A 14,635-nucleotide genomic window follows, 5' to 3' on the forward strand; every position below is an offset into this window, starting at 1 on the left:
TCGTGAAATGGTAGGCAACTCGTAAAAATATTATTTACTGCTTCAGCTACCTCGTTTTATATAAGAACACTGCCCTTCAAAATATGACTTGCATTCACATTAAGGTCTAAGTTCCTTCTACTTAATGCTCTTCAGCCTCTCCAAATTTCTCTCAAAAATATAGAAGCAGAAAAGCTCAATTTTGTTACGATTATTTACCAAAAGAGAATTGGGATTCAAGAGCACATTTCAAAACATATTGGGAATAATGTATGTTACTGTTTTTCTCATTTAAGAACAATTTTTGCTGCTATATTGAAGTTACCTTATTCATTTTGTTGATTCTCATTTTGTCAATAAAATATTAACATATATGCTTACTTGCCTTTCTCTACTATTGGAGCTAATTAACAGAAACAGATGGAAGCAAGTTTACAGATAGCTGGTGACTGGAGATCCCTTTCTCCTGAAAGGTTTATTGCCAGTAGCTTTTTGATATCAATCATTCTTAAAAGTGGAAAGCTACAAAAACTAGCATGATACATATTATCAACAGTATTTTTAATAGCCTTAAGATATGGGAAAATATTTTCTTAAAAATCAAATAATATGGAACCTCAGACTGAATTCAACTATAATGGTACCAGAAAAATAGAACTGGGTGCTTAGGGACCTGTAACACATTTAAATACTCTTACTTTTCTCCGGCTGAGGAAAGTACATTTTTAGGCAAAGCACCCATTCCCCATGGGTGACCAAATGCACTAAGCAGAGCTGGAGTACAAAATGTGATAGTTAAGAAAACTTTGATTCACAAAAAATAAAAATTCATACATCACAGTATTTGTTCACAATAGCAAGATGATGTTAACCTTGATGGCCCATAGAGTGTAATGTTTCTGTAGCTGTATTTTCTGTGAAGGAGCATATAGTGCCAATAGTGCCACATTTAAACAAATAATTCTTTCCTGCAGTTCCCCAAGAATGATTTAATTAGCAATATTTTGATTAGGTCAGTTTAGCAGACTAATATTTTGTAATTTAAGTTACAGGTCAATTGATTTTCACCACCTATTGGCATTATCATTAGTACTGAGCCATAAGAATAGGTGGAGAGAGCAGCACTTAATCAGAATATTTTGTTAAGTCATGGTTTTGTCACATTTTTACGGCATCTTGACAATGCTCATCCCTGTGATTCTTGTCTACCCCCCTCTGCAAAAAAAAAGAAGAAAAAGAAAAAAACCTTATACCAAGCACAAGGGGTTCTTCCTGAGCAGATCCAGATTTTGTTTTTTAAAACTTTATTTAATGAAAAAATATAATACATGGACAAGTGATTTTATTTCAATGAACATAGTTGGAGAATCTGCAAAGGACTTCGCAAATAATTGGTCTGTTTCTAATGTACTTATTGCTAAGCTACAGCAAATTAAAGAAAAAGATTAACATGAACAGGTTAAAACAGTAAAGTAGCTCATATTCCAGTCGTGAAATCTTAGCATTGAAAAGCTAGATGTTTCTCTTAAACTACATAAGATAATTAATCTCCAGTATTGCTTTAATATTTTCAGTGCAAATATTTAATTACTCCAACAATATTAGCTTCTACGCCTAACTTTTCCACCAATATTTTTTTAAATAGATATTTTAATCACCTCATTTCAGACTGACAATATACATATTGACAGGATCTATCCTGACATCCCAGCAAACATCTATTCATACTTTACTTCTAGCTAAAGTCTCTCTGTAAAGCAGAGATGTCCAAAATGCTTGTTCATTGTTTGAGTTGGAAAACAGAACTCCAAAATGCCACCGTCACCTTTACAAAAAGGAAAAAAGTGACAATCCCAAGAGTCATGCTTAAATTTTTCTACAAGAATATTCCCACAAGAGGCATTTTACAGTTTCACTTCTCCAGATACTTTCTGAAAATGAAGAGAGTGGAAATAATTTTTGCAAGGAATGTGGTCTAATGTAGTTCAACGATACCGAAAGAGTGGAAGGCTTCCTGGGCATCCGAAAACTCCCTGTGAACCCCTCTGGATTTAACTCCCTAATGCCATTAGAGGCACCTAGAACGGTAAGCCAACTGCTATAATTCAATTAACACAATGTCACTATGAAGCAATGTGAATTATTAAAAAGGAGGACCATTGTGCCCTTCCCTGCTGCTGTACATACGACAAGAAAATGGAAAGATGACATTTTTAGGAGTGAAAGGTCTAGAGACCGCAAATGCATTCTGTATAAGCACCTGCAAAAATATGATTTAGTGTGGTCTGTCTAGTCCAGACATGTCAAACTGCCGGCCTGCGAGCCAGCTGCATCATGCCAAAACCACACCCACACCATTGCTGGCAATGGGGGAAAAGTCGCGATATGTCACGCGACGTCACGTGATATTGTGAGTTTGACATGCCTGGTCTAGTCAAATCAGCCAATCTAAACAGTAACATTTTTATTCTAGTAAAACATGTTCCCAGTGGATTTTCTTTCCCCTACAGTCAAGTCTATCATGCAACTGGGACTATCTGTGAAAGATATTCAATTGAGGAGTGCCACAATACCAGGTCACCTCCAGGAAGAATTAAGATTTTTTGATTAAAAAAATTGTAATTTTATACTTCAGGAAAAACAGAGTAACTGCCAACATTGGTTCTTTTTATGATTTAGCAAGACCTCAACCAGTTCACATGTCTTCTGGATCTCAGGTCTTTAAAAAACTCTAGTTCAACATACACATTATTCTGCCGTATTAGCAGCTTGCATTGCTAACAAGAAATATGGGGTACAGATGAGTTAACAATTGCAACAGACACAGTGATATACATTTGATTTTAATGAAAAGCATTTAATTGTGCTTTGTAGAGCAGTCCTACATTTTTGTATCAAACATCCATCCCTTCTATCCGAAAGGAGTCACTGAAGAATGTGGTTTTCCAACAGACATAGCATAAAAATAGTTAACTATTTTTTCCTCTAAAATTTACATATCCATCTAAATATATGCAGTCACAGCAATGTTGTAATTGAACAGGATACAACAAAGCTCAGGATTAGCTCAACTATTCATTGTACATCTCTTAATTACTTCTGAGGGTGGTTCTAAAAGACATTTACATAGAATAAGTGGCTTTAGAAACAAGGAAGAAAGGGAGAATAAGAATGCTCAGAAATAATTGTTCTGTTTGTTTAGGGCTTATTTACAAAAAACAAAAAGAGAGAAAAAAGAATCTCTTCAATTTAACAATAAATAAGCCTGACGTTTGTTTTTTAAAAAAAATCATGCACATTTTAAAGTGAAAACATGCCTGGAAATTATTTACATAGGGCACAATCCAGCAGGATAAGTATTTCACATGCCCAGTCAAATGAATTGTTCCAATTTACAATCACTTTGCACAGCTTTTTATGGGCCTTGTGCATCAAGCCATCCTAGTGTGATGGAGTTCACACTTGGCCTCTATCTTCCCAAATCCTACAATTTCACATCAGCAGAAAAGTGCATTTTCCCCTCCACTGTTCTTTTGCATTGTCTGTTTCCAAATTGCAGATTGTTCAATCTAGCTTCTGTGGAATACACCCTTCCATCTCCACAACTTCTGGCCATCCTTCGTACTTGTTGGTGTCCTTGTTGTTTTTAATATGCTGCAAAGAGAAAGCCATTTCAACTGTAAGATGTAAGTATAGTTATTATTGCACTGAAACACAAGATTTTCTAACTTACAAAAAGCAATATTTTTATTTATGTTGGGTGGTACAAATTTTTATGTCCTGTTACATTTTTTTCCAGGGCAAGAAATATATGAAAAAGAAAAGTTCCAGAGTAAAGAAAAACAAAAAGCTGTATGAAATATAAGAGCTAGTGCACAACAATGCTCTTAGTCTGAATATTAACATAGAAATCAGTATGAGAATTTTCTGCTATTGTTTTCAAATAACATATTCACAGAATCTACTTATTTTCCTCCTAAGAATCTACAGTGATTGACCACCATTATCATCATCAATGCTAGGGGTTGAGGAAAAGCAATTGGAAAACAATACAAAATATTAGGACTTGCAGATTGAAAAGTTGATCAAAGTTGAGATTGAAAAGAAATCTATTATTAAACCAATCAGGATTGGAGCCCTGGGAGCAATATTTAAAGGACTTCCTTGATATCTGGAAATGTTGAATTTATCAGATTTAAACACCCTAATTTACCAAAAACAATCTTGCTTAGAATTGCCTGTGCTCTTAAATGGTAGCTTAATAATTCTTAGATCCTTTGTTAGGACCTGAACTGTTAAATTTCTACCAATCTTAGACTAACTGTAGATAATCCATACATAATAACATCTGCCTATCCCAGCTTCTTGAGAAGGACTCAATAAGTGGATAAAAATGCCAAATCCAATTTAAAGATCTGGATGATTGTGGAACCAACCGTAATCATAACACAGTAATAAGTAGTAGTAGTAGAAGTTTCAAACAGAAAAAAATGACACCAAAGTAACACATCAGGAATAGAAATATTTAAGATACTCAAAGGGCAGGGGACAAATTAATGTTCACAGTGCGGGGACATTTAAATTTCATTTTCAAAATCTTCCTCAAACAATTGATATAACCCTAGGAAGTTCTGAGCAGGACACTAAGATTGTTCAGTGATCCAGAATAGAAGGGGGAATTGTGATTTTTGAGCACACATGTGCTCATATACCATCTCAGTGCAATTAGATAAAAATGCATTTGATTTAAGCAGAGGTACTCCATATATGACTCCAAAGACTTTTCTTCTTCAAATCCAAATTAACTCAGACCTTCTTCCTAATTCCAATTAAGTATCTTTGCAGTTACTGAAGTGCATCTCCAAGACATGCAATGTATGTTTTGGGGTCAAAAAACACTCCAATATGTCATCTAAATGTTAATGTGAAAACATACCTGTTCAAAAGGGCTTTTAGTTTTGATTCCTTTCCCACCACAGAAGACCCAATTGTCTCTGAAGCCAAGTGTCATGATGGACGTACTCCCCAAATCTGATATTAGTTTCCGTGCCTCTTCAGTAAGCCTTCAACAGAATTTTAAGAATTACTATAGAAATGTAATATTGTCCAATGTATAGTAATAATAATATGTATTATTCTTAGTATGAAGTATAGTATGAAGGAAGAAAAATGCAAATAAGAAACAAGGGGGCAACAAGGACAAATATTCTAAAGAAGAATAAAGGGGGGAAAATGTAAATAATAGAAGATCACCGTTACAAAATCGCTGTTAAAAAAAAGGGGAGGAGTATATACTGTGTGTGTATGTGTGTTATGTTTTGTTTTGCTGGTTTAAAAAATTAAAAATTAAAAAAAAGAAAAAAAAGAAATGTAATATTATCTAGAATATAATCTACCAAATTGACCCATATAAACACTTTCCTTAATCTATTGAAATTTTGCCTTTATTGTACAAATATTGTACACTTTCACACATAGGCACATTATTCAGCAACCTCTGCTGAATGACGACAACCTACTTTTAAACTGACCACATTCTTGGAAGGACAACATGTCTCCCTCTTTTGCTCTCATCTAATTGTAATCTACTAGACAGCAAATATGACAGCATATTTTTCAAATATTCCTTACAGATTAGATATATAGCTAGTGATGGATGGAGAAAACAGGAACAATATAAGTAAGAGTTGGGATGGGGGAGGGAGGGGAGGTCATTTTAATGATGACCATAAAAGAGATCAAGACCTCCATTCTTTAATGTTATTGCTCCTCAACGCTGACTGAGTGAAAAGTGTCTGGTCCACCCCTATTTTGACTTGTTTAACCGAACAGCTAATTTTCAATCAATAGCAACAGCTGTTATGCGCATGCAATGTTATTACCTCTGTTGCTTGTTTTGTCTTGATTATTTATGGTAATTCGGTCTTGATTATATGTAGTTGCTGCATAATGCAATCATTATTTCACATTTAATTTATTGCTACAAATATTAAGTTACAGTTATAAACTATTATTAATCAGTCATCACCACAAAAATTCAAAAGCTTTATTTAATTCTCTTCATTCGTCTCCAGTTTGGGGAAACAGCTAAAACTCACAGCAAGCAATTCTTCAGTTTCAAGCACTAAGATGAGAGATTCAGCCTGCCTACATACTTCCAAATTCCAAAAATGGTTACAGGATCCTCAACTGATCACTTAGCAATTACAACTGATTCTCAGCAGTTTGAGGAGTCCAAAGTTACCACTGACCCTCCCCCAAAAATGCTTATGATCCAGTTCTGAACTTCTGATGGCCCAACCCCCTTGATCATGTGACTGCAGTTCAAGCACTTGGCAACAAGTTTGCATTATGTCCCTGGGCAGCATCCCACAGTCACATGACCGTGATTTATGCCATTTTTGCCAAAAACAGGCTTTACTTCCTCTTTTGGATAAAAATGTCCCGTAGCGAACAATGGATTGACTTAACAGCTGCTGCAAAAAAGGGTGTAAAATCAGTTCTAGTCATGTGATGACCTGCTTTATGATCACAACTTACAACTATAATGGGCAGGATCCATTAGTCATAAGTCAAGGACTACCTGTACCAAATAAGTATTGTATTTCAAACAGACTTACTTAGTGGCACCATCGTCATATGTTGCCATTAATACAATAGTTCCATCTGCAAAAGTCTTCAGAAATTCAATGAATGGGGCTACATCTACATCAAATGGAAGCACAACATTTAATATTTATTAAATTTATATAGCTGTTCATCTTGCAAAGCAACTAACATGATAATTAATATAACAAATGCCAAAGGCAAAAAAAGAACATAAATTACATCTGACTGCCAAACAGGAAATGCCACCCATATTTTGATTTACAGGACTTTCATTCAAAACTCACATTTTAATTCAAAATATCTAATGCAAAATTGAAAAGCAACATTTGTCAATTTTTTATTATTATTTAGCTTTAATAAACTGGATTTAATTAAGAATAAGTACGCTAATGTCCACTTTAAATAAGTGAACAAGTAAAATAATGTATTAACTACATATTTTATAAAATAAGCACTTATTTCTGCACTTACCTCCACCCCACATATCAAAGAATTTTGTGTCCACTACTTCACCTGTTTTGCCTAGCAAAAGGAATAAGAAATGGAATGCAATAAATCAACATACACTGTTTATGAAGAATATATAAAGACAAAAAGAACTGATCTATATTAATGTGTTCATGATTAAAAGTATAGTCTAGGAACAGATGTACTCAAAATCAGATAAGGGCTAATATAGATTTGCTTATATAGAATAGCAAGTTGTTTCATTAAAACATGCTGTATTGGTGACTTGTGCTTGGCAAAATCTTCCAGCTCTTAGTAAGTGACAAAAGCTGATTAAATATGCTAAAGTGCATTTTTCTATCTTTGTGTACAGTATTGTTGATATTTAGCAAGAGCAAATATTTATCAGGTGTGCTGCCTTTCAGATTCCACAACTGTGTAAATTTGACAAAATAATTATTTCCAAACTTAGAGCAACAATGGAAAGAAATTTAGGACCCAGGACCATCTTGAAAATTAGCACTTTGATCAGCTAATGAAAATGAGAGAATGGCAGCATTCCCTTTTTGTAGCATTATTTCTAATTTTAACTGACATCCCCCCCCCCAGTAGCAGGTACAAGTTTGGGCCAGAAGACGCTTCTCACTTCTTGCCAGTTGATAACCATTTTATGTTAAATTAATGCTGTTGGCTGCCCTTAATTTCCATGAGAACAAACAAATCAATAAAGATATTCTACCTAAATTTTCTTTAAAAAGATCTAAGTTAAAAAAGAAAGATAAAGATGATCTCAGCTGACTATACAAAGACATCCATAATTTTACTTGCAGACCATGGCTATCTTTTCAGAGATTTGTGTTAGTCAAGACTCTCCATCCTTAGCTTCATCTCTGAGCCTAGTAATAGGCAATGCTACGCTCTGAAATTTCATTTCATTGTTCTATGAAACAATGTCTAGGAAAGCACACCCTTGGGTATTAAAAATAAACATGGATTTTTATCAACAGAGCATCATCCATAAACAAGATAAACACACACTAAATCAGGAAGTGGAAAAAAGAGAAATGTGACAGTGGCAGAAACAGTAAAGAATGAAATATTACATTATAACTCTGAGCTGCAATAATTGGATCTATTTATAGAAAAGGAAAATGTCTATTAGCTTAAAGTGGCCCTGCTTCCATTGAAATACTGGGGGAGGGAAGTGGAACAGCCAAATGACCTAAATCTGTTAGTCTAAGATTTACAATCATCGGCCTGTTTGGGACTAAAATAATCCCCACCCTACCCAGGAGGCATGTCATCTGAACAGCTGAGCTATATTATGTGGCAGACACGAAGTCCTGGAATGGCATCACAAAAGTGGATTATCTGGAGCTACTACAGATCTTAGATACATCCAGATAAGTTTGGGAAGGGGGGAATTGAAAGGGGGGGACAAAATATGGGATGGATATGCTACCTTGACCCTGTCCACAGTGGCACTGAACCAATCAATTTCAGCAGAGTAGAAAAAACAGGGCACAGAACTGAGAAAGAAAATGGTCACATTTGAGCATCCTTTGGAGAGGCCCTGGACTATGCTCTGCTGTTGAAGAAGATAAATAGATGCAAAGAGGATGTCTTGGCCAGACATGTACAAACACTTACCATTTACTAGGGCTATATTAATGCCCCTCCCCACGTTGTTTTTAACACCACTCATCAAGCTGAAACAACACAAATGAAGATAATTACAATAAGCTTCTTGTCTTGTTAACTTCTCCTGATTGCACACCATAGAGGGGGTGTGACTCTTGACAACAACAACAAAAAATCCACAAGAAATGTGACCACCCTTCTTAGCTGTTCAGGTTTGTTAAATAAAATCTGCACAAAAGTTGTCCCTTCTCTTTACCTCTGTCAGTTTAATTATCACCAGGCACGCTTGTAGCATATGAAGAACAGCAAAGCAGATTAGCTTTCAGCTTGAATCAAATCAGTTGAATTACACAATTAGCTCTACTCAGCTATGGAAAGCAAGAAATCATAAAACATCTACAGAATTATACACGGGAATCTTCCTAGCCCCTCTCATAGGAAACATCTTGAAATGCAGCAGCAAGTTTGCCACAAATGAGCTAATTGAACCCATGGCCCTTTGTTCCTAAGAAACTAGAACTGTTTTTACTGTTATTTAATTCCTAACTGAAGAAGCTGATTTGCAAGCTGGTATTTCTGGCATCATCCCAGATTATAGTTTATGTACAAAAAATGAAACAAAAGTATGAAGTTCAAAATATACCAGTTGTTTAATATCAACAGTGAACAATAAAAATATTGATGTGATCTTGGGGGCTTTGCATAGGAGTTTATACTACTCTTTGACACTTTGCTGCCTTCCTTCTGTGATGAATTACAAGTCTCATCATTCCCAGTCATTATGGACATTATAATCCAAACCATAGGGAGAACACTTCATTGGAAAGATCAGAATCTAGCACACAATGTGATCTCAGCCAAAGGCATTTCCAGTGACGTTTAGGATTTACCACAAGAGGGGGACAACACATTGCTTTTAGATTTCTTACTCAAATAATGAACAACTATTTCTGAAGAGTGAAATGGAAAGATAAGGACAGTAAAATACCATTCAGTGATTTATCAGAAGAGTAATATTAATGTTTCATACAATTCTGATGGGTTACTTTCATCTAGAGTTAAGTTATCTAATTTGGAAGCTTCCAGAGCTATGCTGGCTGTGGAATTCTGGGATTTGAAGTCCACACATTAGTCAATGAGATCAACTGAAGTTGGAGAAAAATGCCATTATTTGCCACAGATATTCTTCCACATCTACTTGACTAGAATGGGTCCAAAAGAATTCCTAAAGTGTGAATATGAGTCTACAAGTAGAGGGAGTTTCTACTTCAAATATCACTTTAAGAATCAAGATAAGCAGAATGTTTAAAGGCTGTCACAATACCTGGCTCACCCAAGGTTAGAAATCACAAACTTTATTTGATAACTACCCTTACTGAATTGTGGGCTACAATGAAAGAACACCCCTGAGCCTTTGACCCTGACATTATGTTGAAATATCTTTGAACCTGACATTATGCTGAAATATCTTTCTGATAAAGCAGGAGTTTGTGTTTTAATCGAAACAAAAATCAAAATAAAAGACCTCAATTAGATGTGCAAGACAGATTTTTTGTGTGCATCTCTGAAAACCATCTTTATAGGTCAGGATACTGAAAAAGAAAAACCGCTAATCCAAGATCTTTAGAGGAAGAATGGAGACGTCCTCCTAACACTGTGAATTAAGTCTAGCCCTTTATAGCCAACTGCTAAGAGAGAAATAAGGCCAGTTGATATAGAAGATATAAAAACCCTGTCATAGGGGATTTTTCAAACAAACTGCAAAAGATTGCATGCTGCCTTGCAAGCAAATATTGGATATATATTTTAATTAGGTCAGGCCAATATATTCTGAATTAGGAGGGAAGTAATGAAAACTCTGCCACTGATCCTTAGGGCATAATGAGAAAAATGTTACTATATTGTTATAAATGATCCCTCATATTATCAAATCACCCTGAATATTTATTGATGCACAACCATTTATTCAAAATGATTGTCCTGAAGAATTCCAGAACATTCCATTCAATATGTCAATTCGGATAATCTGGATAACCTGGGCATGGTTTGACAGTATTCTAGAAACTTTCCTGAACAGAAAGTTATTTGTGGTATTTCAGAATGGCCTGATTCCCCAAAAACATGACTTCTGGATGGTTCCAGAAAAACTCTGGAAACTGCTAGATCACTCTGGAATGGCCATATCAGTATGGGTTAGAAAGAGAACCAAAGGTTCCGGAGTTTTCCTGAATATTGTCCCTCTGCTGTAGAATAGATTGAAAAACCTATCATTAAACCTCTTATGAGTTCAAGGACATATACATTGGTTTCGCTCATTTTACATTATTTACACAAAATAATGCTATGAGGGAGCTTCTGCCCTACAAGATAGACCAGACTAAGAAACCAATGCTAACCACTTTTATTATAATCGCTATAGTAACTGAATCTTACAAGTCTGAATGTGTTGAATCCCCTTCCTTTATCTTTGTGTGAACTAGAGAGGGGATTGTCAAGTTATTTTCTTGGGAAGGTGTCAAACCCTTCTTATCTGACTGTTGACTTATTTAGTAGTAGCTCTTCCAGGACATTCCTTGTACTGCCTATAAGTAGACAATAACAGACATAGCAACATCCAGCAGCTATGGACTCATTGGAGATTTGAACATGGATTACTACCAGTGTGATCGTAATCCTTTGCTCTAATCACTACACTATGGCACACCATTTAGCAATAAAATCTAATCTGTTTCATGACTATCTGAAATGAAAATAGTCATATCCATTACAACACTGTGTCACAGTATGATCCAAGGAGCAGTTCATGATCACTGAAGTAAAATTATGCCAAGCCTGTTAAAAAGGAAGACTTTAAATTAATTATAATATATCTTGACATTTTTATCATTCTCTTTATATTTTACCACAGGGGTTTATTTGGTGATAGTTTGGAATACTTTAGGACATAATTGGAAATACACCACATACACACACCCCACAAAAAATAACCATGACAATATTTGGTAAAATTTTAAGAATCTTTTCAGGATTTCCCTGGAAGTCATTTAGTAAGAAAATCTGTATTTTATGTTTACACTGCAGAACAATATCCAAAGCTGTTAGTAAGATACAAAGATATAATACTTAAAAAATAGAATTCAAAAAGAAAACAACAGAATAATTAAAATCACCATAATCAAGCCAATCAAAACTGTAGTAGAGTTTACATTAAAAGAAAAACAAATTAAACGACCCATGGAGACCTTAGGATGCAGGCAAGATAGAATGGGAGAAGATGCAGATTTTGATAGTATACAGATATCTATATATCCCCCTACATCTCTAGTTAAAGAAATTGGTTCATACATACACATTGTCTTCTACACATATTTTAGGTCCAACAACGTTGGCTGCTCCACTTGCCATTTTGAAAGCAAAATGATTTGCTGGACATGATTTTGTCGTTCCACATTTATACCTTGGAGGCTTTGTAGCTTTTGGGAAAGAAGCGAATATATTTTAATTTAAGGAATGCAATAAAAATTCAAAATAAAAAGAATATACAACAAAGAGAAAAAGATATAGAATAGAGCTGAAGGGACCTTGGGGATCTTCTAGTCCAGCCCCCTGCTCAAGCAGGAGAACCTATACCATCTCAGACAAGTGATTGTCTAGCCTCTTTTTAAAAATCTCCAGTAATGGTACACCCACGATTTCTGAGGGCAAGCTATTCCCCTGGTTAATTGTCCTCACTGTCAGGAAGTTTCTCCTTAATTCCAGGTTGCTTCTCTCTTTGATCAGTTTCCAACCATTTTATTTGTCCTGCCTTCTGGTGCTTTGGTGAATAACGTGACCCCCTCAAATGCTGGAATACTGCTATTATGTCTCCCCTATTTCTTCTTTTTTTAAGACTAGCCAAAACCAAATCCTGCAGCCATTCTTCGTATGTTTTAGACTCCAAGCCTTTGATCATCTTAGTTGCTCTTCTCTGAATTTTTTTCAAAATCTCAACATCTTTTTTGTAGTACAGTGACCAAAATTGGCTGCAGCATTCCAGGTATGGTCTTACTAGGGTTTTATAAAGCGGTACTAATACCTCGCATGATCTTGATTCTATGCCTCTCTTTATACAACCCAGGATTATATTAGCTTTTTTGGCTGCTGCTGCATACTGCTGGCTCATGGTTAAATGATCATTCACAAGGACTCCAAGGTCCCTCTCGGAGTTACTGTTTTTAAGCCAGGTCTTGTCCAATCTGTACTTGTACCTTTAATTTTTCCTGCCTAAATGTAAAACTTTGCTTTTCTCCATATTGAAACTCATTTTGTTGGATAGGGCCTATTGTTCAAGTTTATCAAGATCTTTTTAGATCCTTAGTTGGTCTTCTAGGGTGTTGGCCACTCCTGCCAGTTTGGTGTCACATAATTGCAGACATTGCAAAATAAAAGCAAAGTACATAAAAGTAAAATGCAAGTAAGTTGCATATGGTGTTTGAAGCTCAGGAAAAGCATTCCATGCCATAGTCATTTGATTTGCAGAACGCAATCTGGAACAAAATTGTGTACAATATATTTACAGTTACCTTAGATTATTTAGTTACACTGAACTAGCAGTTGTAAGGTTTTATCTTTTTTTCCTCAAAAAGGTTAGTGCATGCATACACTTCCATTAGAAACCCAAGCTTGCACTGAACAAATCAAGCCAATCTGGCGTAAAACTGGGATTCAATTTTATCTATTGCATTTATTATACTTGTATAATATCAAAACCTCTATTAACTTTTTGTTTATCATCCAAAAATGTTTAAACATACTGCTTTAAGCTTAATCAACTTAACATATGCTGCCTGCCCCTTATTAAAATGTATTAAGTAAATGCTTTGACTGATCAAAATCATGATGGGCAGAGAATGTAGCACCTATTGGCCAATCTGGTGATAACCACTACATATGGTAAACTGTAACTTGGAATGTTAGAAAGGAGTAAATAGTAAAGAGCATGAATTAACCTGGTCTTATGAATTGGGATGAACACATGGAAGTGGATTTAATTATGAAAGCACTGAAATGAATGTCACAAAAAATGAATCAGTGTTATGTAGGTTCTTGTGGGTTCATATGAAAGTAGGAATCCATAAGTTAGGGATAACTGCATGTTTGGTCTAGAACAATGGTTCTCAACCTGTGGGTCGGGACCCCATTTGGGGTCGAATGACCATTTCACGGGGGTCACCAAACCATGCTGTCTGCCATTTTTTCCCTTTTCCCTAGCTGTCCTACTCCCTCTTATTGGTGGCCACACCCACTTGGGGGTCACCACAACATGGGGAACTGTATTATGGGGTCACAGCATTAGAAAGGTTGAGAATCACTGGTCTAGAAGTTAGGGCACCAGGCTAGAAAGCAAGAGACCATGAGTTCAAGTGATGCCTTAGCCATGAAAGCCAGCTGTCACTCTCTCTCTCAGCCCAACTCACAGGATTGTTGGGGCAGTGAAAAGAGGAAGCGGAAGGAAAATTATTTGTAAAATAATGCTGCCTTATTTGTAAAAATAATAAAGATGGTATATAAATAAACAAAAAAAATAATGATGATAATAAATAAGGAACTAGATATGAATTCTTGAAAGAACTGTGAAACATTCTGAATCCAGGGGAGCAAATTATTCTGTTATGTGACATGAACAGGTAAGTGGAAATGAGATGCGAATAGAGAAAAGAGTTTTGGGTGAAAATAATGAGAATAATGACTGCTTGGTGAATCTTTATTAAGAAAGTGATCTGTTTCAAATGGATGGTTTAAGCCAGACATGTCAACCTCTCAACGCGCAACGTATTGGGATGGTTTTGCCATTGCCGGCAATGGGGTAGGTGTGGCTTCCGGATGACACATCTGGCCTGTGGGCCGGCAGTTTGACACCCTGGTTTAAGTATATGCCTATTCATAAATACATATAGCAAAGGAACAAATTTAAATCTAA

General features: G+C 35.6%; 1 protein-coding gene across 1 annotated transcript in view; it reads right to left on the minus strand.

The window, feature by feature from the left end:
* Positions 1–1,266: 1,266 nt before the first annotated feature.
* The window catches only part of FAM3C (FAM3 metabolism regulating signaling molecule C), a 41,144-nt gene continuing 27,775 nt past the window's right edge, over positions 1,267–14,635 (minus strand). The window contains exons 5-10 of the mRNA XM_039343982.1: positions 12,026–12,149; positions 8,686–8,744; positions 7,060–7,110; positions 6,600–6,684; positions 4,916–5,042; positions 1,267–3,633 (exon numbers count right to left, since the gene is read on the minus strand). Coding sequence (XP_039199916.1) covers positions 3,544–3,633; positions 4,916–5,042; positions 6,600–6,684; positions 7,060–7,110; positions 8,686–8,744; positions 12,026–12,149 — 536 coding nt within the window. The 3' untranslated portion in view covers positions 1,267–3,543. The remainder of the gene's footprint in view (positions 3,634–4,915; positions 5,043–6,599; positions 6,685–7,059; positions 7,111–8,685; positions 8,745–12,025; positions 12,150–14,635) is intronic.

The sequence above is a fragment of the Crotalus tigris genome, unplaced genomic scaffold, assembly GCF_016545835.1.
Source record: "Crotalus tigris isolate CLP2741 ecotype Arizona unplaced genomic scaffold, ASM1654583v1 scf7180000017883.2314494, whole genome shotgun sequence".
Classification (NCBI taxonomy): Eukaryota; Metazoa; Chordata; class Lepidosauria; order Squamata; family Viperidae; genus Crotalus; species Crotalus tigris.